The sequence below is a fragment of the Hemicordylus capensis genome, chromosome 1 (assembly GCF_027244095.1).
Source record: "Hemicordylus capensis ecotype Gifberg chromosome 1, rHemCap1.1.pri, whole genome shotgun sequence".
In the NCBI taxonomy this organism is placed as follows: Eukaryota; Metazoa; Chordata; class Lepidosauria; order Squamata; family Cordylidae; genus Hemicordylus; species Hemicordylus capensis.
The window spans coordinates 373,351,842-373,377,454 of record NC_069657.1 but is presented as its reverse complement, the minus strand read 5'-3'; the positions used below and the strand labels follow the sequence as shown (position 1 = coordinate 373,377,454).

Here is a 25,613-nt window from a genome sequence, read left to right as displayed (position 1 = left end):
CACTTCTAACTGGTCAGGGACTTGGTGGGATGATGAGTCATGACTGGCTTGTTAGGGTGGTGATGAGGTGGCTTAACGAATTGGCCAAATGTCATTATCAGATGATGAAGAAGTCCCGTCCATATTCTACATCTTCATGTCTGCTGCATGTTCTTCTAATATCTGGCCCACTTAAACTCTCCTGTTCCTTATCTTCCCTTAATAAACATGGTTTCTACTGGGTTCAAAGCAATTTACATAATCTCCACAAACTCACTCAAGCATTAAATATGTAGGAATATATTCCAAAGTAAAGTATACAGTATGTTTCCAAGTATCTCACTACCTGCTGATTTAAGCAGGTGCCTCCTACGGGAAATCTCCTAGTGATATTAGTAATGCAATAGCCTATTGCCCACTATGGTATTTGTAATGTGTTTTCTATGGGCCATCTGCTCCTTTGGTCATTGCTCCTAGACAGGGGTAAGAATGGACATTAAGACTGAAAGCTGGAGGGAGGGACTGATAGCAGAAGTGTGAGTGCAAAAGAAAGAACTGGGCCTCTCTGCAATGTCTTTCCCCCTTCTCTTTTGGCAGATGCATACATAATACAGAGTAGCTGATGGATGATGAAAGGTCCTGAACTGGAAATCAGATTTATGTAATAATTTTCTTCCAAGTTGAATGAATATAATTCTCACCAGAACTTCTTCGTATGATATTTCTTTCCTCTCCTTGGCTGAGTCTATAGTGGTGCATCACCTTGCCCGTGACACTGGTGAAGTCCAAAGATCCCAGTGGCTTGGCTTCAGGTGTTCTGGAACACAGGGGGATAGTGAGCACAGGTGCCAACATTGTTCCCCAGGGGAGAGGAAAGCAAAAGTTCCATTTAGATGACACCCAAAAGTGTGAGGGGAAAGAAGCACACGGTAGTAGTGCTGCCTGTCCCACCTCATCCTCCACTTTCTATAATGTCTGAAGCCAATAGCATATTGTTGTTAATTGATGATGATTTCAAGTCATATTAGATGAGAGATATAAAACAGACTGAGGAGAAAGTCTCTGGACATTGTCATTAGTATGAGCCAAGGTTTCACAGCCTAAATTTAATACACGGGTGGCCTTGAATTAAAGAAGGAGACCACATTGTCTGCACAGCTGGTGCCCTCACGCACGGCCTGGTACAACTGACTGAACCGGGAAGGGTCTTTCAGACACGGAAAGAGACTTTGCCTCTCCTTCAGTCGTTACTGCTCTCCTTGCCCTTGACACTGACCGGCAAACTGGAAGTATTAAAGGAAAACGCAAAACAATAGAGCGCCAGACCGTCACCCACCAATAGGAAGCACGTAGTCTCTCGCGCGCAACCAATAGCTGCTCAGAGAAGCGCTGCCCCACCTTTACGTAAGAGACACCGCCTGTCAAAGGACGTTGGCATGGTCATTCGCTTTAAATCTTGCGATATACAGTCTAGGGCCCCACCCGTACTTTACGGCAAGCCTCTCTCCCAGGGGGAAGCGCTTCGGAAAGGGGGCGCGGTAGCTCGCGCCAATAGACGGCGGGGTTGCCATGGAGACAGAGGCGTTGTCGTAAAGCTGAAGCCGGGGTCGGTCGTGAAGAAGCGGCTTGCCTGTACTCCTGACACCGTCTGCGAGGTTTGACATTGGAGGCAGCGGACGCGAGACCAGTGGCTGAGCCGCTCTCCCTTTCTCTCCTTCACAGCCTTCCTCCGCCATGGCGGCGGCGCTGGCCCGTAAGGCCGCCGACTATGTGCGCAGCAAGGACTTCAGGGACTATCTTATGAGGTGGGGAACCGGCGGAGGGACGCGCGAAGGGCCGCTCCTTGCCAGGGAGGGAGGGAGAGACAGTGGGGGCGATGTCAAGAAACAGGGTCTCTCTCTTCAGTCTCCCGCCCTTGCCAGACTTACACCGTATCCTTCCTGCTCCCTTGCCTTAGGGAGATTATTCACCTGCTCTCTGGATCTGGAAGATGCTCACTTTATATCGCGTATTTTGCATTTATGGGCAATGGGATGGATTCAGACGAGCTCACCGTTACAAATCCAGTGACTTTTTAGGGTTGATGGGGGGAGCGGCGGTGGCTGATAGATTCTGGAGCAAGGGATGCAATTGCAATCCTGTGATGCACACTGGGGAGTAAGATTTTTTTAAAGTCACGCTTTAGAACTGGCTCCCTGTTTGTTTTTTCTTTTGCAATCCGCCGCCACACTTGGGTCAACCTGAGATTCGGATCTTGCCTATAGCTCAGTTCAAAGTGTGTTTTCATCGGGTTTTTGTTTTTTGTTTTTTTAAGTTTAGCCGGGAAAGCAGGCTAGTTGTCCATCTTTTATAGGGATAATCGGAGGGCGGGCGGAATATGCCATCCTGATTCAAATGAAATGGTGTCCTTGGTAGTGGGCCAGAGAGGAACTCTAAAGAAGGCAGTAGAGGTTACAGAGAAGTCCAAGTCCCATAGTCTCCCTGCAAAATAGTGTCTCCTATCCAGGGGCCTAGCTATAATTGAGTGAAAGGATTCAAAGAACACGACCCCCCCAGCTCCACCCTTCCCTATTATCTTCCTTACTGGGGGGAGGCGCCAGAGAGAGGGATGAACACGGCCCCCTTTCCCCTAGCTACACCCCTGCTCCAGTCAAATATCACCTACTAGTAGTTTTAAGCCCATTAAAATAACGGGCGCTAGTACCTTTTTTTGTTGTTGTTGTTTCCTTTATTCCTTCTCCGTCTCTCTTTCGCCCTCCTTTCCTTTTCTCTTTTTCTCTTTCTGTCTTTCCTTTTTCTTCCCTTTCTCTCTCTTCCTCTGTTTTCTTTCCTTCCTTTCTTCTCTCTCCCTCTCCCTCTTTTCCTTCCTTTTTTCCACCTCTGCTAACTCCCATATTTCTGTTTTCTTGGTCTTTTCCTCTTTTCTTTCTTTAATGGGCTCGCTCTTTGGGGCTGGCTGCTCCTCCCTCCCTTCTGTCTTTTTTTGGTCCTTCTTCCTCATTTCTTTCTCCTTTTTCTTTCTTCTTCCTTCCTTCCTTTCTTCTCTCTTTCCTACTTTCCCTCCCTCCCTCCTTGTTTCTATTGTCCATTCCCCTCCCCCTCTCTCTTTTCTCTCCTTCCTTCTTTCCTTCTTTCCATCTTCCTATTGTCCTGTCTCCCTCCCTCACTCCTCCCCCCCCCTATTTCTCTATTTCTCTCTCTGTGTCTTTGCCTACCTTCCTCAGTCCCTGGCCCATGTTAGCTAGTAGACTTTTGGTGCCGCCTATTTCTGCTTCCTTTGGCTTCACTGCGTCCTCCTCCTTTTGGCTGGGCCCAGTGCCTTCTCTGGTCTGGAATGGGGTTCTTTTTCTGATTGTTTTCCCCTACTCTCTCTCCCTGTTTTTTGACCCACACTTGTGTATCTGTTTTCCTTTCTCCCACCCCACCCTCTTGTTGTCTACCCTTCCCTCTCTCCCACTCTCTTCTTTCCGTTTCCCTCTCTCCAAGCCCCCCCCCTTTTCGCACCCGCCGTCTTTCCCTTCGCCACGGCTTCTCTGTGGTGCCGCCGCCATTGCCTTGCTGCGGCCACCCCCGGCGCCCAGAGTGCTGCCCGCCCCTGCCGTCTTTCCCTTCCCAGCGTCCGCGCCCGATGTCCGTCTTTCCCTTCCCCGGCGTCCGTTCCCTTCCCCCCTCCCAGAGTGCTGCCCAGAGTGCCGTCTCCGCCGGCCAGAGTGCTGCCCGCTCCCTTCCCGGTGTCCTTTCTCCGGCCGGGCGGGCAGAGGCGGCAGCTAGAGAACCGCCCAGAGTGCTGGCCGTCCCCGCCGTCTTTCCCTTCCCGGCGTCCTTTCTCCGGCCAGGAGGGCAGAGGCGGCGACAGGAGAACCGGCCAGCATGGCCGCCTGGTGTCGGTGGTCGTGTCTCCCTTGGACTGTTCTGGGCATGCGCTTCGCGCATGCCCAGAACAGCCAAGGGAGACACGGACGCAGACACCAGCCTTCTAAGGCACAGACACACACCGAACCATCTTATTATAGAGGATTCATATGAAGGGGCAAGAGTGCACTGCTCATGTGACCCGGTGTATCCCTGTGTCATGAGGATGGGTTCACAGCAAGCCCCCTGAACCAGTAGTAGTTTGCATATGTGATGGAAGCTATTCCACCTTCCTAAAAATCTATATGTGGTTAGACTATATGAAACATTTCTAATCACAGTTCCTTTTAGAAACCTGAAAAAGGGTCCACAGGTGCAGCTTCAGCATTACAAATTGCATTTACTGAATTTTGTACTAATTTTGTACTAAGACTGTTCAGTTATCTGGGATTAATTCCTATTGAACTTAGTGAGACAAACTGCTAAATAAACATGCATTGGCTTAAGCTTTAATTTCTTGTTCAGTTCTAGTTGCTACAGAATGTTCCACAGAACAAACATGATTCTGGGTCCTTTCTTTTTAACATATTGAAGTAACTAATGCTTTTGCCTTCCAATGACATATTTTTCTAGAGATGACTTGGTTTATGAAGAGCATGGCTAAGCTTTTTTCTCTTTTTCACTTTTTCAAAAGGTTAATATTGGCTTCTGCTTCCAGGTTATTTGCTTCAGAAATTGTGAAAAATTCAGTAGGGTTTTTTTGGAATAAGTAGCTTGAGGGTAGTGATGTGCATAAAAGGTTCGAAGGGACAGCAGTTCAAAAGGTTCTACAGCGGGGGGTTACCTTTAAGGATTGGGGAGGGTACTCTTCCCAACGTGCACTGGGGTGGCAAAGAGGTATGCTGCCGCCCTACGGGATTGCTTTTAAGCACGGGGTGGGGGGAGTAAGAGCATCCTCCCCAATCCTTAAAGGTAACACACACCTGCCACACCGAACCGGCCATCGCCAGTTCCGTGTACATCCCTACTTAAGGGTTGTGTCTACAGTCTTTGGGTGGATTGATGGTACCGAAACAATTGTAATCAGTTAATATTACCTATCCATGCAGAATTCAGTTACTGGAAAGATCAAGCATCTGAGATCACTAGCAAACACTTTTTTAAAAAAAATTGCCAAATCTGTGTTAACATTTTACTCTAATGCAGGGTTTCTTAACCTTGGGCCTCCAGATGTTGGACTACAACTCCCATCATCCTCAGCCATAAAGGCAATGTCGGGATGATAGGAGTTGTAGTCCAACAACATCTGGGGACCCAAGGTTAAGAAACCCTGCTCTAATGCATATCAAACCCTTTCTATAGTGCAAGGTGACTGTGCAGAATCACTTAGTAGTAGAAAAGTGTTTGTATAAACGTGCAGTAACTCATGAGCTTTTGCTAACAGGAGAAGAATAACAACTTGGTCTTGGTGTCATTACAGGATAAAGAGAAGCAAAAAAGACTAGTGGCTATAATTTAGATTGAATCCTAACATAACTCCCAAATAAAGAGCATGGGCTCCTGCCATCGTATTCTGCCATATCAAAAACTGAACAGTACAGGGAAGCTAAGGTCTTCTGGATAACTAATATTGTTTTTCTTTCCATAATATTTTTGCAAAAGCCTCTAGCAATCAATATATCTTTTCCTTTTTCCACGATTCAACTTATATCCCATGGCAAATGCTGTAAGAAGCTTTTTTTAAAAGGGATGAGATGTTCAAGACTTGATATTGGGAAAGCAATATCCCAATATTATATTATATCATATCAATATGATATGATATAATATCATATCAATATGATATTGATATGAGAGCCAGCATGGTGTAGTGGTTAGAGTGCTGGACTAGGACCGGAGAGACCTGAGTTCAAATCCCCATTCAGCCATGATACTTGCTGGGTGATTCTGGGCCAGTCACTTCTCTCTCAGCCTAACCTACTTCACAGGGTTGTTGTGAAAGAGAAACTCAAGTATGCAGTACACCGCTCTGGGCTCCTTGGAGGAAAAGCGGGATATAAATGTAAAAATAATAATAATAAAAGGAATAGGTGTATGCATGTAAAATGAAGGATTATCTTAGTTGTATTGTGAGGCTTAAAGTAAAACTAACGTTCCAATTAATAGTTTGAAATACAGGTGGTAGGTAGGGATGTGCACAGAACTGGTGGGGAGCCAGTTCAAAGGCTGGGGGGGAGGGGATACCTTTTAAGGGTGGGGGAGGATGCTCTTACCTCTCTCACCGGCACTGGGCGTTAGGGTCCGGCGGGGTGGCAGCGTAGTTCCCTGATGCCCCATTGCCTCGATGTACCCAACGTGTTTGCATGCATCTCAGGCGTGCGTGCATACACATCAAGTGCACGTCACGCCCGACATGTGCCGGGTACTTCCCGCAGTGGGGCAGCAGGGAGGTTCGCTGCTGCCCTGCCAGACCCTTTTAACATGCAGCACCGATGTGGGGAAAGCAGTAGGAGGGGTAAGAGTACCCACCCCCACACTTAAAGGTATCCCACCTGGCTGAACCGCTGGTCATTTGAACCTGTTTGGAGGCCCGTAAAAGGGCCTCCGAACAGGTTCATGCGCATTCCTAGTGGTAGGCTATTAAATCCAGAGGTGGGAGGGAAACCCTAGGTAAGAAATTCTATTCTATAAAACATCTGGCTCTTGTAGGCTTCTTACTCTTACATAAGAACAGCCCTGCTGGATGAGGCCCAAGGCCCATCTAGTTTAATATCCTGTTTCACACAGTGGCCTACCAGATGCCTCTGGGAAGCCCACAGGCAAGAGCTGAGGGAATACCCTCTCCCCTGATATTACTCCCCTGCAACTCAGTGTTCTCTCTGAGAGAATTCTAGATGCTGTTGTCTACAACTCCTATAATTCCTAGCCAAAGGCCATCACAGCTGGGGATGCTGGGAGTAGTAGTCAACAACATCTGGAATTCCCTCTTACAGAAAATGCTGCTGCAACTAGTATTTAGTGGCATGCATTTTGCTTCTGAGGCTGGAGGTGTCCTATAGACTAGTAGCCACTGATAGACCTCTCCTCCGTGAATTTATCTAAACCCTTCTTAAAGCCATCCAGGCTGTTTGCTGTCACCACATCTTGTAGCAGAGGATTCTATAGGTTAATTATGTGTTGTGTGAAGAAGTACTCCCTTCTGTTGGTTCTAAATTTCTGGGCAGTCAGTTTCATGAGATGACCCCTGCTCCTGGTGTTGAGAGAGGGAGAAAAAAATGTCTATCAACTTTCTCCACACCAAGCATGATTTCAGAGACCTCTACCTTGTCTCCCCTCAGCCATCTTTTTTCTAAACAGCGCAAGGTGTTGTAGCCTTGCCCCATAAGGAAGATGCTTTAGCCCCCTGATCTTCTTGATTGTCCTCTTCTGCACATTTTCCAGTTCTGCAATGTCCTTCTTAAGATATGATGACCAGAACTGTGTGCAGTATTCCAAATGTGGCCACACCATAGTTTTGTATAAGGGCATAAGTACATTAAGTACATTATACTCAACATAAGGGGACTTTTCCTCTTACAAATGTTGGATGATTGGGAAAACAATGAAAATTGGAACAAGGAAGAAAATGCTCTCCTTTAAGAAGAGTGTTGTAGCAATTTTTAGATTTGCATAATTGCCTCCCAAATGGACTTGCAGTCTTTTGTAGATACACAAGATCACCAAAGGGGATGAAGCAAGTCTGGGTAGTGAAGAAATCTTGCTGTTCTGGCACACACAAGTCAGGACTTGCGCAAATACTATTTTGCAGAAGAGGGAGGTATCTCTCCTCCCCTCCCTCTCTCTCTCTCTCTCTCTCTCTCTCTCTCTCTCTCTCTCTCACACACACACACACACACACACACACACACACACACACACACAATGTGTGTTTTCATACTATGAAAATGGAGGATATGCTTAGGATTAAGAATGTCCTAAGAAGACAAAAGAGTATTGACTTATTTCAGGCAAGAGGAATAAACATCATCGAGGATGGGTGTTGCAGAATTTTGATGTTATTAAGCACTGTTGTTCACTATAATACAATTGGGTTTCAAACTTTTATAAACTTGATATTATTGGGAAATAACATGATGCCCATTTCCATAACACCGTCAAGTCTTTCTTTACCCGTGCCACCTTGGGTTACACAAAATAGACCTGTAAAAGGCAGATATTTTCCAGTCACTTGAAATTGCTGTTTTAGCAAGATTGGGGAATTCTAATAAACAAGAAATCTGTTTAATAGATATTAAAGCATTGCCTCTGCTTTCCCTAGGTTAGGCCTAAATTGGTTAAAGGCTTAAGTTTCTTGGTTAAGATAGAATATGACTGTACAGGCAACTTGCATTTCTTTTCATACTAGTACTTACTGGCATTGTGTTTCTTTTTACTGAAATACTTGCTCTTTCTGTCACTAAGATAGTCCATAGCTGGTGTGATAGAATGGACTATGTGTCTGTTTCAGCAGCCTCATTAAGGAAGTTAAAGGAAAACTCCCTTCAAAAATCATTTCAGAGAATAGTCTCATGGTATAAAGAACTGGTAGTTCGTGGCACAAGACCACTAGTGCGAAGGTGTATCTTCATCTATGTTGCATGGCATGTGGGAATGTTCATTCCCATACACAGGGTGCAGTTAGTATAGCTGTAAATTGCATTAGATAACATGCTCTAGATGCTCATCTGACTTGTACATGCAGTTTCTGATCTAGAAAGAGAGTCCAGTGTACAAAATATTAAAACAATTGGATTTCAACTATTTTAATATTACAAAGGATTCCCTGTCACCAAGTGATATACAACTAAAACAGGATTAGCAACATAGGAAGCTGCCACGTACTGAGTCAAACCATTGGTCTACCTAGCTCAGTATTGTCTTCACAGACTGTCAGCGGCTTTTCCAAGGTTGCAGGCAGGAATCTCTCTCAGCCCTATCTTGGAGATGCTGCCAGGGAGGGAACTTGAATCTTTCTGCTCTTCCCAGAGTGGCTTCATCCCCTGAGGGGAATATCTTCCAGTGCTCACACTTCTAGTCTCCCATTCATATGCAACCAAGGAGAACCCTTCTTCGCTAAGGGGACATGTCATGCTTGCTACCACAAGACTAGCTCTCCTCTCCTCTGGGTTACCGCTATTTACCACTGGGTTACCATTCCGGTTCTGGGTTACCACTATTTATTCAAGGGCTACACAACTTCAGCCCTCCAGCTGTTGATCGACTACAGCACCCATATCATTCTCTATTGGCCACTGTGGCTGGGAATGATGGGAGCTATAGTCCAACAACAGCTGGAGGGCTGAAGTTGTGCCGCTCTGATTTATTAACACTGATGTTCTTCCCAAGGAACGAATGCATTTCTTCCATTTGAGCAGTGGTCATGCGGGGGAGGGGGGGCAGTGGCACGGGGGGCAATGTACTCTGAGTGTGTGTGCCTGCAATATTTTAGAGGGTGCCCTGGACCTGCCTTGCCTTGCTCCTCCGCTGCCACAAGGACAGCGACAGAGGAGCTAAACAGCACACAGCTGGCATGTGAAAAGTGAGCAGGGAAGTGGTGGCAGGTGTGCACTCACCACTTCCCGGCTGGCTTTTCACATGTCAGGCAGCAGCTCAGTTTATTTCTGCTGCTGCCATTGAGGTGGCAGTGGCATCGATTAATGCCACCACTCACCCCGAAGGAACCTTAAAGGTGAAAAAATATCTGGGCCTGACACCGGATCCTTTGAAGTCATAGCAGTGCCCCTGCATTTGAGGCTATTTCTTCATTTTCCAACATCTTATTCTAAAATGCACATGAATGTGCATTTATTTAGAACTGAATAATATCACTGTTCGAATGTTTGTGGGTTGTTAATGATTTTTGATTAATATTAGTGCTACCAACTATGACTAAAATTGCTTACAGGATAAGTGGCGCCCAGGAGGCCTGAGGCCAAATTATTTGCAAGCTGATAAATTTATCATCTGACAGTCATATGGTTTTGCTCATGAATTCCTTATTCCACATTCCTGACCAGTTTTCAGTTACAAACCAAAGGGGATGCCCTACAGTGGGTTTGGCAGCTTCCTTGTGGTTAACACTAGTGATCACTGTTGGGTTGAAATCAATAGAATTTAGTTTGGCAAGCTTAAGACCCATTGATTTCAGCAGGATTTAGACACCACTAAAATAGATTGGTCAGGGATCAAGACCAACTCTGATTGACATTGTTACCTTTTTAAACCTGAAAATGAACTCACTTTAGCAATTGGTTGCTAAATTAACACACTAAAGTGCTTTGATATATTTGGGGAGAAATATATCCAAGATCATTGATATACCTAGTGCAACTCTTTTCACAAAGGCAAATCTCTGTCTTTTCTTTCATGTAACCTGTTCAATGGTGGACCATTATGGCTGCTCATAAAACAGCACGGTAAGGCAAACTGTCTCTGCTTCTCTTCAGTCACTTAAAATAGTGTTGTTCCAGCATAGTTTTGAACTGGTCCCAGGGGTAGCGCTATAATTGAGATGATGGGTTCAAAGAACCCAGGGCCCCCAGCTCCTGGGGGGCCCCCAGTCCACCCCTCCTTATTTTCTTCATTATCTCCCTCTCCCCTAGCTACGCCCCTGACTGGTCCCCAAATCTACTAAAGTGTATATGGTGCTCCTCTCCAGGATATTGAGTTGGTGAAAATATCCATCCCTCTGTTCTTTGTACTACATACTTTGCTATAACTGTGTAGAAGCTAAGTAATTAATTGTGCAAGAGTCAGTATAGTAATTGATTTCATTGTTAATAAAATCCTAATTATGAAAATACATATATATATATATATATATATTTGCTTTTTGGTTGAAAGGAGGATTTATCCATGAGGACTATCTATATCAGTAAATTCACCTTTGTTAGGCTTCTTTACCTGTAGAATTTTACTAATGCTAACTATTCATTCATTTATAATCTAACTCATGCAATAATCGTCTGCAGTACACTTGCAAAAATGTATTCAGTAATGCTTCTTCACCACTGCATTTTTTGTCTTCATGGTGAACAGAGTTGGGTAGCATATGCACAAAATTCCTTTTGCCCTTCAATTGTATAATAATAACTTCTGGCCAGTAGAGGAGCTGCAGAAGTCCCTAGGTTCAGTCCTTGGCACCTCCTGTTCAAGCACCTGCAGTAGCAGGGCTTGCAGAGATCACTGACTTGCTCTCCAGAGTATTGGGCTAGACAGCTAATGATCTGATTGCATAAGGATGTTTCATCAATTCATCTGTTCCCATTTTAGAAAGAAAAATGTTTAGAAAGAAAAAAGTTTGTATACCTAACTTTAAAAGTGTAGGCAGAGAAGGCAGAACATCCTTTTGCCAATACTTTTGTTCATTGTAATGTGTAAAAAAAGGCATCTGTTAGTAAATAAGATGACCTGGATTCAGCACAGCATTTAGAACTTATGGTTTAAAGATGAATACAAATATACTGGGGATACATTTCCTTCTATTTTTTCTTCATTCTAGCACTTCTGGGGGCCAGTGGCCAACTGGGGACTCCCAATTGCTGCTATCAATGACATGAAGAAATCACCAGAGATCATCAGTGGCCGAATGACATTTGGCAAGTAGTAAAATGTGACGTAGGGATGAAACAGAGTAGTTCCTTGAAGGGCCAGCAAACTACTTAGTTTTGTAGTGGTATCTAAAATCTGACATTCTGAAATTGGCATCCCACACAAGGTTGGATTTGGTATGAAGTGACAGGCCCTTGGATTGGGGAAATGCTGAAGTTGTGTTTCCAGTATTCTTCATCACGTCCACAAATGGAAGCAATACTTTTGTTCTGGTATTTCCAAGACTGTGGCAGAGATCCAAAGAATGGTCTAACTAGTTCTGTGTGTCTAAATTGGAGTGGGATGAGCTTTGCTTGTTCTTCAGTAATGTTGTATGACATACCAGTTTTGAAAGTGGGGAATTTGAAAAGCAAACATTAAGACCCCATCAGTTCTCTCCTAAACTTAATAAGACATTATTTGAAATAACTTAAATCATTAAATTTTGGGCAGTTCCAACAATAGTAGTTATGCTTGCTTTTTCATGTAATAGACCTTAGTTGCTTGATTTTTGAACCACTGAAAGAGCGAGTTATCTCTTTTAGAAATGCTTTGTTAATGCATAAGAGAAATAGAAGTTTCTGGATTCCTTGGGCAGCATCCAAATGTGGTTCTACAAGTAAATATGAGGACATTGCACAAGGATTGTGTGTGAAGAAAATAACCTATTTCATTCTAGTTGAAGTATTAGCAAAAGATGTTGCACTACTAACAGTAGTGCAACGTGGTGCATGAGCTCAGCACATTGCACTGCCTTTTTCACAACCTTGCCTATATTCTTAAGAAGGTTTCACTTCTGCTGGGGGTAGCACAATATCGCAGAGCACCAGAACTGTACAGAGTTCTTATCCTTTACAAATATTTATACTTCACCCCTTCAGTACACTACTACTTGGGGAAGCTCACAAAATCAGTTCTGCAGCGAGCATCACAATGACTTATATATTGACTAATATTGTGTGTGTAAGTGAAGACGGTCAGTATTCACCAGTTCTTTGTGTCCCCTACAAATAGGACACTGTGCTTTAGGTCAGGGTTGCAGAGACCTAATTTTTTGTTCATTTTGCTTTTTCAGCACTATGCTGCTATTCGTTGACTTTCATGAGGTTTGCATATAAGGTACAGCCCAGGAACTGGTTGCTGTTTGCTTGTCACTTTACTAATGAAGCCGCACAACTTGTTCAAGGAGGAAGATTGATGAAATACAAGTGAGTACCAGCAGTACAATTAAGAGTCTGTTTTGTTTTTCCAAAAGAGTTTTGTCTCCTATTTTCTGCATAAGCTTGTGCTCTAGCTGCTGGTTAACCAGAGACTAGGGATGTGCATAGAACCGGTTTGATGGCGTGTGTGTGTGTGCTCACATCTTTAAGGGCGGGGGGGGCACTTATCCCTCCCGCCGCATTTTCCCCTCTGTTTTGGTAAAGCCCCTCGGTGTGGCGGCATACCTCCCTGCTGCCCTGTTGCTGCATCTCCCAGAAGTGACTGGAAGTATCAGGTGCGCCTGCGCATGCCCGTTGCACTCACATGCCTGCCATGTGCACGTGTAGCCATACCTGGCACGCACAGGTGCATTTGATACTTCTGGTCACTTCTGGGAGATGCAGCAATGGGGTAGCAGGGAGGTACACTGCCAACCCGAGGGGCTTTACCAAAATGGACTGCTGGCAGGGGAAATGCGGCAGGAGGGGTAAGTGTACCCTCCCCACCCTTAAAGATGCACGCATGCGCGCACACACGCCGTCGAACCATCCACGCCTGGTTCCGTGCACATGCCTACCAGAGACTTTCACTGAACCAATTTCTTTCTCTCTCTGTTCTTGGCAGCATGGAAAAAAAGAAGTGAGGGGAAATGGAAAGGTGATCTTCACAGATAACCATCAAGGAAGGTCTTTGCCATCCACAGTTGCCGCGTGTCATATTGTTGCATTCTCTTCATCTGAAAACATTCATACCAACATTTGTCCATCTACTAAATTTTGTAGCCTGTCTTTTAAAAAAAATACTATTTAGCAGTTTAAGGCATTACATCAAACACTTGCTGCCTTACAAGTACTACATTTTATTTTTCTATTTATGAAATTTTTCCGCTCAAACGCACACCAACTTAAGGACAAGAACTGTTTTTTATAACAAGCAGAAAAGAAAAAAAGACAGTGAATTAATTTGTGCATCTTGTTAAACTTGAAAAATCAATGTGTATTTGGCAGTCAGGTACACAGATGTACTCTGCCTTTTAAGTAGATTGAAGCTACCATAAAATAGCTCTTGTGTTCAGGAGCACCCATTTCTGAATTTTTTTAAAAGAACAATTAAATTGTATATTAGACATCCACATCAGCCGCACAGTGCTGACGAAAGGGGGTACACTCCTTGCCAACTAACTGCTCTCAGGTTGCTAATTTGAGCGTTGTATGTCTGCCTATCCACATGTTCATATATCTGACTCCTAGGTTCTATAAGATTGGACTGATTTAGGTAAACTCTAAGGGTGGTGCAGCTTGTGCAGTGTGAAACGGGGCTATTTTAGAAATACCTATCTTGTTTCAGGCCTGCCAGACATCCATGCTTTGGACATCCCTGTTTGCATGTTTTGAACTTACAAATGTAGGTCCTATGCAGTAATTTCCTGGATTTTCTGTGGGTCAAATGATGGTTTGCTCTATTTACAATGCTGCTTCACATGTAGATCTTCTCCAAATATTACATCAGTGCTTTGATGTCTTGTAGGCCTGGATGTGGGTCAGCTGTTCCCAATCCCTGTGCCTCATTGTGTGAAGACTTTGCCATCCTTAGAATTAACCTGAATTGTCCCATTTATTCCATACACACTGCATGTTGTGGATCTTTAACTTATGTCACTATCGTATTTCCGTATTATCTGCCTCTTGAAGATTACCTGCCTCACAAGATTTCTTGCAGATTTTAACTAAAACAAAAAGCTCTGACAGATTAAAGTGAAGACTTCTGGAAATCAAGATCGAAGGATACCTAACAAGGATTTTACTATTAAAATTCTGGCAGACCAATGTTCTAATTGCTCCTTCCATAGCACTTGTGACTTTAATTAGCAATTGTAAAGCACCATATACAGAATGTATTTAACAATTTTAAATGCAACAACTTTGGGGCAGTAAACTTTCCCAATGGGGAGAAGTTATGATATAAAACTGTAAATCAAAGTAATGGCAATAAATTATTTTGAGGGAGTTTTGTGATAACTGTTTTCAGCAATGTTAATAAAAATGGTACTTCTTGCATTACTGGACTGTAAAAACAAACTACCATTTGTGGAAAATCTATGAAGAACAGGACTTCTCACTTTTGAGGTCCATTTTCTGTTATAATGATCTTCAAACTAATATAAATACATTGATAAAAATATACATGTGGCTTCGCTTTCTTTATATTTAATGTGGTAGTGGGCTCGGATCTATGGGCTGCAGTGAAGATGTAAGGAATCCATGAGGAAGAACAGTAAGTTGTCCAAAAATCTAGTCCTGTGACCACAGATAATGCTATTAAGTTGTGATCCTCTAAATTTTAGTGGAAATTTTCTGTAATTTAACTTGTCTCTGCAACCATGAAGACAAAAAGCATGCTCCCTTTTACAAATTAAAGCAAATTATTAGACGTTACTTCTTCATGGAATCAGAATTTCAGATGCTTAGGATGACAGAATTGCTCCCCATTTGACGTGCTGTTCTTCAGAAAGGATACCTGCACACAAAATAAACATGTTCTGCAACAACTGAGAATGGTGAAAATTCATCTTGCACTCCACTTTTCTGGTCAAACTACACAAAAACCTGTTTTTTCCTGGTTGCCACTTTGGTGTATTTTACCAAGAAAAGCATCAAGGTCAATGTGCACCATTATCAGTTCTGCTAAGTAAAATGAGAAAGGGCCTTGTGTGTCATAGAATTCTGGACTCTGGGGTTTCGGATTGGTGTGTAAAATATCTACTCGGTTGCATGCAAGAATGCTTTCCGTGTTACAAATCAAGAGTGGAAAATCACCCAAGAGAATTCTGTGGAACAATTCACATCACATAATTTTGAGAGTTGCCTGTTCCCTGAAAGTTGGGAAGCGAGCAGATCCATTAACAGAAGACATTTGTGTGATGGAAACGGGCGTAGCTAGGGGAGGGGGGCTGTGTTTGCCCCTCTCACTGGTGGCCCCTCGGAATGAGGGAGATAATGAAGAAAATAGAGAGGGGTCAAGCTGGGGGCCCTGGGTTCTTTGAACCAATCTTCTCAATTATAGCTACACCTGGATGGAAGTTAGGGTCTGCAAATGTTATATGACAATAGTCCTATTCATGCTTTATGTTCAGCACATCCTTATCTATAAAACGCTTGGTGTCCGTCCGTGGACGGACACCAAGCGTGTGTCCATGCCTCCCTGGCCTCTTCTGGGCATGCGCGAAGCGCATGGCCAGAAGAGGCCAGGGAGCCAGGACCGCCAGCACCCGGCGGCCATCTTGGGCGGCCAGAAGCGGCCGCCCCGAAGAAGCCGGGTAAGCGGCGGCGGGGGACACTGGCCGAGGCGGCGGCAAAGCCGCTGCCTCGGCCAGAGGAGGCGGCGCGGCCAAGGAGGCGGCAGAGCCATGGCCGAGGCCTGGCCGTGCTGCCGCTTACCCGGCTTCTTCGGGGCGGCTGCTTCTGGCCGCCCAGGATGGCCGCCGGACGAGGCGGCGGAGAAGAATGTGGCGGTGGGCCCGGGCAGCGGTGGACCAGGCCGGAGCCGCGGGCAGCGGTGGGTGGCGGGCCCGGCCGGAGCCGCGGGCGGCGGTGAGTGGCGGACCCGGCCGGAGCCGCGGGCGGGAGGGGTAATGGCGGCGGTGGTCTGGAGCGCAGAGCTCCCCTAGCGCCCGTTATCCAACGGGCTACAAAACCACTAGTGTACAATGAGTTTATAGTGTACACAGGCACAGTTATTCCCACGTTATGTCGAACACAGAGCAGTACATTTCCTATCTCTACCATGCATTTGCGGGGCCTGTACTCAGATTCATTTTTAAAATGAATCCAAGTATAGTCATTAAGACAGAAACATATATGTGTGTACAGATATCTGTATGATCGTACAACATTATGTCCGAATAGCACTAATATCTTTCTGCAATAGGGTTTTCAACTCTTGTATTTAACCTGTTCTGGAGATATTCTATGTGACTTTTTCTCCTGACTTGTGGCAAGAATATGAACTTAAATCTATTTGTTGATTATGTTCCATGATATAAATACTTCACATCAGTGAAGTTTGTTTCATGTGGTGATAGAACTGGAAACCCTGTCATATGAAAGCTTTACATAAGAACCTAAGAGCAGCCCTGCTGGATCAGGCCCAAGGCCCATCTAGTCCAGCATCCTGTTTCGCACAGTGGCCCACTAGATGCTGCTGGAAGCCTCAGACAGGAGTTGAGGGCGTGCCCTCTCTCCTGCCATTACTCCCCGCAACTGGTATTCAGAGGCACCCCGCCCCCGAGGCTGGAGGTGGCCCACAGCCCACCAACTAGTAGCCATTGATAGACCTCCATGAAGTCATCCAAACCCCTCTTAAAGCCATCCAGGTTGTCGGCTGTCACCACATCCTGTGGCAGAGAGTTCCACAAGTGTCAGACTTGTCAGACTGAGAAAAGTGCTATTCAAATTGGGAGCTGGATATTGTTCTTGAACATTTTACTTCTCAGGCTATGTACGGGAGCCAGCGTGGTGTAGTGGTTAGAGTGCTGGACTAGGACCGGGGAGACTCGAGTTCAAATCCCCATTCAGCCATGATACTTGCTGGGTGACTCTGGGCCAGTCACTTCTCTCTCAGCCTAACCTACTTCACAGGGTTGTTGTGAGGAGAAACTCAAGTATGTAGTACACCGCTCTGGGCTCCTTGGAGGAAGAGTGGGATATAAATGTAAAAAAATAAAAGAAATAAAAATAAATGACTGAGAAGTGTATAATGGTAAAGTGTACCATCAAGTCAGTTTTGACTCCTGGCATCCACAGAGCCCTGTGGTTGTCTTTGGTAGAATACAGGAGGGGTTTACCATTGTTTCCTCCTGCGCAGTATGAGATGAAGCCTTTCAGCATCTTCCAGCTGCCCGAAATAGTACCAGCAGGGATTTGAACCAGCAACCGTCTGCTTTTTAGTCAAGCATTTAGCTCTCCTTTAATAAGACCAGCTTGATCACTTGACCATTTCCTCCATTTTCCCCCCAGACTGAAAGAATCTGTGGATTCTGTGTAATGATCTGAAGCAACAGTGGCTTTACAACATTTTTTTAGAATAGGTATCTCTATATGGCAAACATCATACCCTAACACTTGCCCTAATACATACATATATATACTTTTATTGACGGTCTTTGAGAGAGAGAGAGAGAGAAGAACAAGATAGTTAAATAAGCTAAAACTTGTATTTTGCCACAATATTAGCTTCATTTCTCATTTTCTGATACTGCGCTCATGTAACTCTTGGAACATATCTTCCTTAACATAAGAAGCACCTACGTGCGGACATAAATTCTTGGGCCTGCCTATAGTATTTCAAGTGTTATTACTGATTGCTGTACATAGTACACTTTTCAATATGTATTTCTTGTTTATGGCAGTAAATAAAACTATGCACTGACCAGATTTTGCAGATGGGGAAACCATAGAAAATAAGTAGTAAATTGAGAGAGTACAGATACGATGTTGCATCTTAGACTGGGTAAATTCATAGTCAGGTAATGACAAAGATGTCAGATTTTTAGATATGCTAAATGACTGTGCCCTAGAACAGTTGGTCCTCCACAGAAACCCTGTGGGTTACAATACAAGGCTTGAAAGTAAATGTACTACTGGGGGCATGCTATCGCCCTCCAGATCAAAACGCTGACAGTGACGGGGTTGCAGCAGGAAATCAGAGAGGCATCAAGGAGAGGTAGGGCTGTAATAATGGGTGACTTCAGTTACCACATATAGACTGGGTAAATTCACAGTCAGGTAATGACAAAGAGGTCAGATTAGTAGATACACAGAATGACTGTGCCCTAGAACAGTTCGTCTTGGAACCAACCAGAGAGAAGGTGACCTTGGACTTAATCATGAGTGGTACCCAGGGCCTGGTGCGTGATGTCAGTGTTATCGACCCTTTAGGAAACAGTGGCTATAGTGCGATCAAATTCAGCATACTTGTGGGGAGAGAATCAGCAAGGAAGTCTAACACAGACACTTTGAATTTCAGAAGAGGAAACTTCTCCAAAATTAGATGTATGGTGAAAAGAAAACTGAATGGGAAAATCAGAAAAGTCACTTCACTCCAGAATACATGGAGTTTACTCAAAACCACAGTACTAGAAGCCCAGTTAGATTGTATATGCCAAAGAAGGAAAGGTACCAGTAAGTCCAGGAGGATGCCAGCATGGCTAACAGGTACCGTCAATGAAGCCATAAAAGGGAAGAAGGCTTCCTTCTGAAATTGGAAGGCCTGTCCAAATGAAGAGAACAGAAAGGAACACAAACTCCGGCAAAATAAATGCAAGGTGACAATAAGGGAGGCGAAAAGAGAGTTTGAGGAACATTTAGCCAAAAGTATCAAGGGGAAAGGAGAGCCAGCGTGGTGTAGTGGTTAGAGTGCTGGACTGAGACCGGGGAGACCCGAGTTCAAATCTCCATTCAGCCATGAAACTAGCTGGGTGACTCTGGGCCAGTCACTTCTCTCTCACCCTAACTTACTTCACAGGGTTGTTGTGAAAGAGAAACTCAAGTATGTAGTACATCGCTCTGGGCTCCTTGGAGGAAGAGCGGGATATAAATGTAAAAATAATAATAAAATAATAATAACAAAAACTTCTTTAAATACATCAGAAGCAGGAAACCTGCCAGGGAGGCGGTTGGACCATTAGACAATGAGGGAGTGAAAGGGATTATTAAGGAGGATATGGAGGTTGCAGAGAAGCTAAGTGAGTTATTCTGAGCATATACCTGTTCCTGAACCAGGCTTATTAGGGATGGAGGCTAAAGAACTGAGTCAGATAGACGTGACAAGAGATTATCTAAACTGTCTGGAAAAACTGAAAACTAACAAATCACCAGGGCTGGATGGCATCCATCCAAGAGTTCTCAAAAAACTCAAATGTGAAATTGCCAACCTCCTTGCTAAAATATATAACTTATCCCTGAAATTGGGCTCTGTACCAGAGGACTGGAGAGTAGCAAATGTAACACTGATATTCAAAAAGGGATCCAGGGGCAATCGAGGAAATTACAGGCTGGTTAGCTTAACGTCCGTTCCAGGCAAATTGATGGAAAGCATCCTCAAGGATAAAATTGTAAAGTACATAGAAAAACAGGGCCTGCTGGGAGAGAACCAGCATGGCTTCCACAAAGGTAAATCTTGCCTTACCAACTTTTTTGAGTTGTTTGAGAGTGTCAACAAGTGTGTGGATCAAGGTGATCCAGTTGACATGGTATACCTGGATTTCCAAAAAGCTATTGACAAAGTTCGTCATCAAAGACTCCTGAGGAAACTTAGCAGTCATGGGATAAGGGGACAAGTACATGTGTGGATTGCTAACCGGTTGAAAGACAGGAAGCAGAGGGTAGGTAATAATTTAGACTTTTCACAATGGAGGGAAGTAAGAAGTGAGGTCCCCCCCAGCGATCTGTACTGGGACCAGTGCTTTTTAATTTATTCATAAATAATCTAGAAGCAGGGGTAAGCAGCGAGGTGGCCAAATTTATAGATGATACCAAACTCTTCCGGGTAGTGAAATCCAAAACAGATTGTGAGGAGCTCCAAAAGGATCTCTCCAAACTGGGGGAGTGGGTGACAAAGTGGCAAATGCAGTTTGATGTTGGCAAGTGTAAGGTGATGCACATTGGGACGAAAAACCCCAACTTCAAGTCTATGCTGATGGGATCCGAGCTGTTGGTGACGGACCAGGAGAGGGATCTTGGGGTTGTGGTTGACAGCTCGTTGAAAGTGTCGACTCAATGTGTGGCAGCTGTGAAAAAGGCCAATTCCATGCTAGGGATCATTAGGAAGGGGATTGAAAATAAAACGGCTAATATTATAATGCCCTTATACAAAACTATGGTGCAACCACACTTGGAGTACTGCGTACAATTCTGGTCACTACATCTAAAAAGGACATAGTAGAACTGGAAAAAGTGCAGAAGAAGGCAACCAAGATGATCAGTTGCCTAGAGCACATTTCTTATGAAGCAAGGCTACAACACTTGGGGCTTTTTAGTTTAGAAAACAGTTGACTGTGGGAAGACATGATAGAAGTCTCTAAAATCATGCATGGTGTGGAGAAAGTGGATAGAGAGAAATTCTTGTCCCTCTCACATAACACTAGAACCAGGGGTCATCCCATGAAATTGATTGCCGGGAAATCTAGGACCAACAAACTGAAATACTTTTTCACAAATGCATAATCCACTTGTGGAATTCTCTACCACAAGATGTGGTGACAGCGAACAACCTGGATGGCTTTAAGAAGGGTTTAGATAACTTCATGGAGGAGAGGTCTATCAACGGCTACTAGTCGGAGGGCTATAGGCCACCTCCAGCCTCAGAGGCAGGATGCCTCTGAGTACCAGTTGCAGAGGAGTAACAGCAGGAGAGAGGGCATGCCGTCAACCCCTGCCTGTGGCTTTCAGCGGCATTTGGTGGGCCACTGTGTGGAACAGGATGCTGGATTAGATGGGCATTGGGCATCTTGCCTGTTAAAGAAATTGGTGGTGATTATTTCTTGCTATATGTTATTTATTTGATTGGTTGATTGATTGATTGATTGATTGATTGATATACCGCCCTTCCAAAATGGCTCAGGGCGGTTCACAACATGATAAAAACATTTAAAACAAATTAACAATTAAAATCAAACTATTAAAACACAATAAAACCAATAAAATGGCTAAAAGCCCTGAAAATCAGGGCAACAGTTTAAAACAGTTTAAAACAATCATTTAAAACTCTGGAAGGCCAGGCCAAATAAGTACGTTTTAAGGGCTCTTTTGAAGGACAGCAATGACCTCAAATTATGAATTTCTGCTGGGAGTGCATTCCATAGCCCAGGAGCAGCTACAGAGAAGGCCCGCCTCTGTGTCGCCACCAGACGAACTGGTGGCAACTGGAGACGGACCTCCTCAGATGACCTTAACGTGCAGTGGGGATCATGTTCCATCCTCACTTTCAGGTTTTGGTAACTACTTGGTGGTTTCCACCAAGTTTCCCACATTTTCTAGCACTTTTTATTTGCTTATTACAAATTTTATTTCAACAAGAAGCTGAGAAACAATTCTGGAATAGCTTTCACTGGTCCTGTCTTTTTGATAAAGGCATAATATAAAGTATGGTGAAAGGTAGCATCAGCAACTACAGAATGTTATGATACATAAAAATACTTTTGTATCTCAACAAGCCAGAAAAGAACTTGTTAGGATACAGAAAATAACAATTGGTCACTTGTTAAAAGGAATATCAGTTTTCCTGGTCATTTTGAAAATTGTGTTAAATCAGTGATTCCTAAACTAGTGCTCTCACTCTCTTACACACACACACACACACACACACACACACACACACACACACTCCCCCCCTCATGCTCAGGTTAAGGACAACTCTTAATATTTTCCCAGGTTAAGAATGGAAATTGCAAGTTAAGGTGCCCATCTTAATTTTTGTGCCATATAAGCTGTAAATACTTGGTACAGCCTAGTATATGACGGTGTCTTTAGAAATGAAGCTCTGTGCACCACACTTTGCCTTGATCAGAGATGCATCAGGCAGAGGTTCATCAGGTGCATCTCTAGGAAGCTATTGGGGAAGCTGCACCTGTTAAATGCCTGCCTGTATGCATTCCTCCCCAGCCCAATGTCCAACTGAAAGACCAAGGCAAAAGCATGAGTGCATGGAGACTTAAACTGCTGTATCTCAGCGGTTTTGCAATATATTTGCACCAAATTTGGAGGGGTGGTGTCTCTTGCCCCCTCGTCAATGTGTGGACTATTTCAGAGGGATTGGGTTGACACTCTTGACTTTATAAGCAATAGAACATTCAAGTTTATAATGGCAGAATGTTGAAAACACTCTCCATCTTAACTATTTTGGCATGACTGTGCCAGTATAATTTTTTAAAAAATTAAAAGAAACTGGGCGGGATAGCGTACCTGAAATTATCTTAGGTCTCAGAGGTACACTAACCATCAGATTCTGAAAAACACTGCTTTAAATTAGCAGTTTTTTCTGTTAAGAAAGGTGTGGTGACTTCTTATGATAACAGTTAATTAAGGGAGTCTTGAAGGATGTGGACACACTTAATAGCACCCCTACATACTAGGTACCTTGGCCATAGTGAGACAATTATATTGTGTATCTAGTTTTGCCTATTGGTCTTAATTTTCATGCCTGGGTTTTTGTTTTGTTTTGTTTGGTAGGTATAGTCTGCCCCCATGTGGTCTGAGAGCAGGTAACTTTTTTTCCCCAGAGGGGTCACATAATTCCTCTTTTTACTTAAAATGCTATAGCTTGTGAATTTTTAATGTAATGTGGCTTAGATTTTACTCTGAAGTGTTGGCACTTTGTGGCAAATTTTGTTATTCTCCCCCCCCGCCCTTTTTTGGCCTACTTTCCTTAAGAAAAGTAAGCGTATAAGATCACCCAGCCTTGAGTGAGTGAGTGTGTGTGTCTTTCTGTCCCCTTATCAACTTTGCAATGCCTGAAAATATGAACCAAATTGGGTAGAGTTGTAGGGTCACCACAACTGTGCAGTTTGTGATGATGCCATTCACCCCAATTCCAGATGGTGGATGCGTGAATGTTTGAGGCGTAGGTGGGCTAACTGATCTAAACCAAATTTGGAACAGTTGTAGGGATAGAAAAGGGAAAGTAGGCAGATTAGTTCTTACTGGAACTAATAGTTTAAGTATTCATGACGCATTAAGTATGGTGCATTTGTGCCATAAAGTTGTTTCTACTGGACAATCCTACCAAAACAATGATCATATGGTAAATTGAATGATGTAACAATATTAAATAGCCAATCATATTTGGCTATGTGATGACATTGCTGAGGGCCATTTCAATGAATAAGGAAATGCTTTCAAAATGAATGCTTTAAAAAATCTCCAAAAGGGGGAAAGATATTTTTCAATATTGCCAAGGATAAAAATGTGTGATAAAATGTATTGGTTCTGGCTCAGCTTCAGTAAGAAAACACTTCCATATCAATGGCTGAGATTAAAAGGCTTTATAAATACAGTTATGTTTGCAGGTCCTCAGGACCCTATTCTATAGGTAGAAAATTATCAGCTCATGTCCTGCCAAGTAGTGAGAATTTTTACCATACATTCACATCCAATCAGAAATCCAGAGGAATGGGTTCTTGTCTCCCACCTGGCAAGATACACTCAGCCAGCTTGATTGATTGATTAAGTACCATCAAGTCAATGTCGACTCTTAGCAACAACATAGATAGATTTCCTCCAGGATGATTTGTCTTCAACTTGGCCTTTAAGGTCTCTCAATGGTGCATTCATTGCTGTTGTAATCGAGTCCATCAGCCTTGCTGCTGGTAGTCCTCTTCTTCTCTTTCCTCCAACTTTTCCCAGCATTATGGACTTCTCAACGGAGCTGGGTCTTCGCATAATGTGTCCGAAGTATGATAGTTTAAGCCTGGTCACTTTTGCCTCGAGTGAAAATTCTGGATTGATTTGTTCTATGATCCATTGTTTTGTTTTCCTGACTGTCCATGTTATCCTCAAAAGTCTTCTCCAGCACCAAAGTTCAATGCCGTCAATACTTTTTCTATCTTGCTTCTTCAAAGTCCAGTTTTCGCATCTATAGAGTGTTACGGGGAAAACCATTATCCGAACCAGCTTACTGAGTTGTTAACATAGTATGCCTACAGTACAAGTTACCACTTGCTAAATGTTCCTTTCCATGTATAGCATTCAAAATTTTTACAGCATGTTCAATTTCCTCTTTGTTTTTCTGTCATTTATTATTATTCATCATATTAAACTGTAGTGTACTGGTACAATCGTTAACTCATTTATCTGAAGACTGACTGGTATCTGAAGGCTGACTGCCATGGCATAATTTTGCTATGATGGGTAGTTGGTTAATGGAGAAAAATATATATTCATGCCCTGCATGAGTTAGATGCAGGGTATGTAAAACTGCCATACTATCATTGGTATTGCATGAAGCAAGAAGGGTGCCTGCATATTATTGGATGAAAATGTCAGCCACGTAAACTTGTTTTTTACACCATCTTTTATTTTCTCTGCTGACTGTACTTGGTTTCACATTATGCAACTCACTCTCTCTTGAAAATGAGTGCTTGAGTCTGTTTGAAAACTGTCGCTCTAGACAAAGTGTTATCAGTTTAGGCCAGCCTTCTTCAGGGTCATATATGCTCCATATGTAGTTCATGGCTTGTCTCTAGGCAGACCTCACCTACTCTTAATCCTGTCTTCTTTACTTCTCTTTTCATACTGCCTGCCCTTTCTAGCTACATCTTCAGGTAACTATGGCAACATGCCTCATAATTTCCAACAAATACATGTTCATTTTCGAAAGTGAGAGCATCCAATTTTTGAGAGGAAGCTTCTGAACAGTGAAAGTTGACCCAAAATCATGGAGTTTAAAAATCTGTTCTTCTGTACCAATGCTGAATTTGACCTTTTTGCATTAGAAATCATAAAGCTAGAAAGTGCTTACAATAGGAAGCTTTTCACACAGGGCTTTTAGCTCTCATCCCCTCTGGAGTGGAGGGTGTGTGTTCACATATCGGCCAAATTTACCCTGAAGTCCCTGTGAGCTATCGGGAAGCACTTCACACACACTTTGGGTTTTTCATTGTGTGTTTGTGTGTAGCCTGATTTATATCTGGGGTTAAAAATGTTGGAGATGGACTTCCAGTGCATCAACCTTTTGCATCAACTAGCCTAATGACCAGGGGCATTAGGAGTAGAGATAGTGAGTAAGGGTCTCCCTAACTGTTCGACCTGTCTCTACTCTATGACCCCTGATAGGACTCTACAGGTATTTCCTGTGGTGAGTCAGAATCCCTTCCTTTCCTCTTAGAGAGCAAATGGGAACATATATCTCAGTCTCTCTACCTATTTATTATGTAGTTCTATAGATTAGGGTTAGGTCTT

At 43.6% G+C, this 25,613-nt stretch overlaps 1 protein-coding gene and 1 long non-coding RNA gene across 11 annotated transcripts in view; one reads left to right on the top strand and one right to left on the bottom strand.

The window, feature by feature from the left end:
• Nucleotides 1–3,126, bottom strand: part of LOC128344986 (uncharacterized) — a 30,560-nt gene extending 27,434 nt beyond the window's left edge. For 2 of the 9 annotated variants that reach the window (XR_008316175.1, XR_008316172.1), the window contains exons 1-2: nucleotides 2,684–3,126; nucleotides 681–796 (exon numbers count right to left, since the gene is read on the bottom strand). This is a non-coding gene — a long non-coding RNA (uncharacterized LOC128344986). The other 7 variants (XR_008316169.1, XR_008316170.1, XR_008316168.1 and 4 more) reach the window with 5 other exon arrangements.
• MPC1 (mitochondrial pyruvate carrier 1) lies at nucleotides 1,567–14,843 on the top strand. 2 transcript variants are annotated; one of them, XM_053296173.1, is made up of 5 exons: nucleotides 1,567–1,784; nucleotides 7,895–7,898; nucleotides 11,372–11,468; nucleotides 12,536–12,668; nucleotides 13,285–14,843. In XM_053296173.1, the coding sequence occupies exons 1-5, from the start codon at nucleotides 1,714–1,716 to the stop codon at nucleotides 13,301–13,303; spliced, it is 324 nt and encodes a 107-aa protein (XP_053152148.1). In that variant the 5' UTR covers nucleotides 1,567–1,713; the 3' UTR covers nucleotides 13,304–14,843. The 2 variants fall into 2 exon arrangements, with proteins under 2 accessions (XP_053152148.1, XP_053152139.1); XM_053296164.1 differs by lacking the exon at nucleotides 7,895–7,898 and having other exon boundaries at nucleotides 1,584–1,784.
• The last annotated feature ends 10,770 nt before the right edge of the window (nucleotides 14,844–25,613 follow it).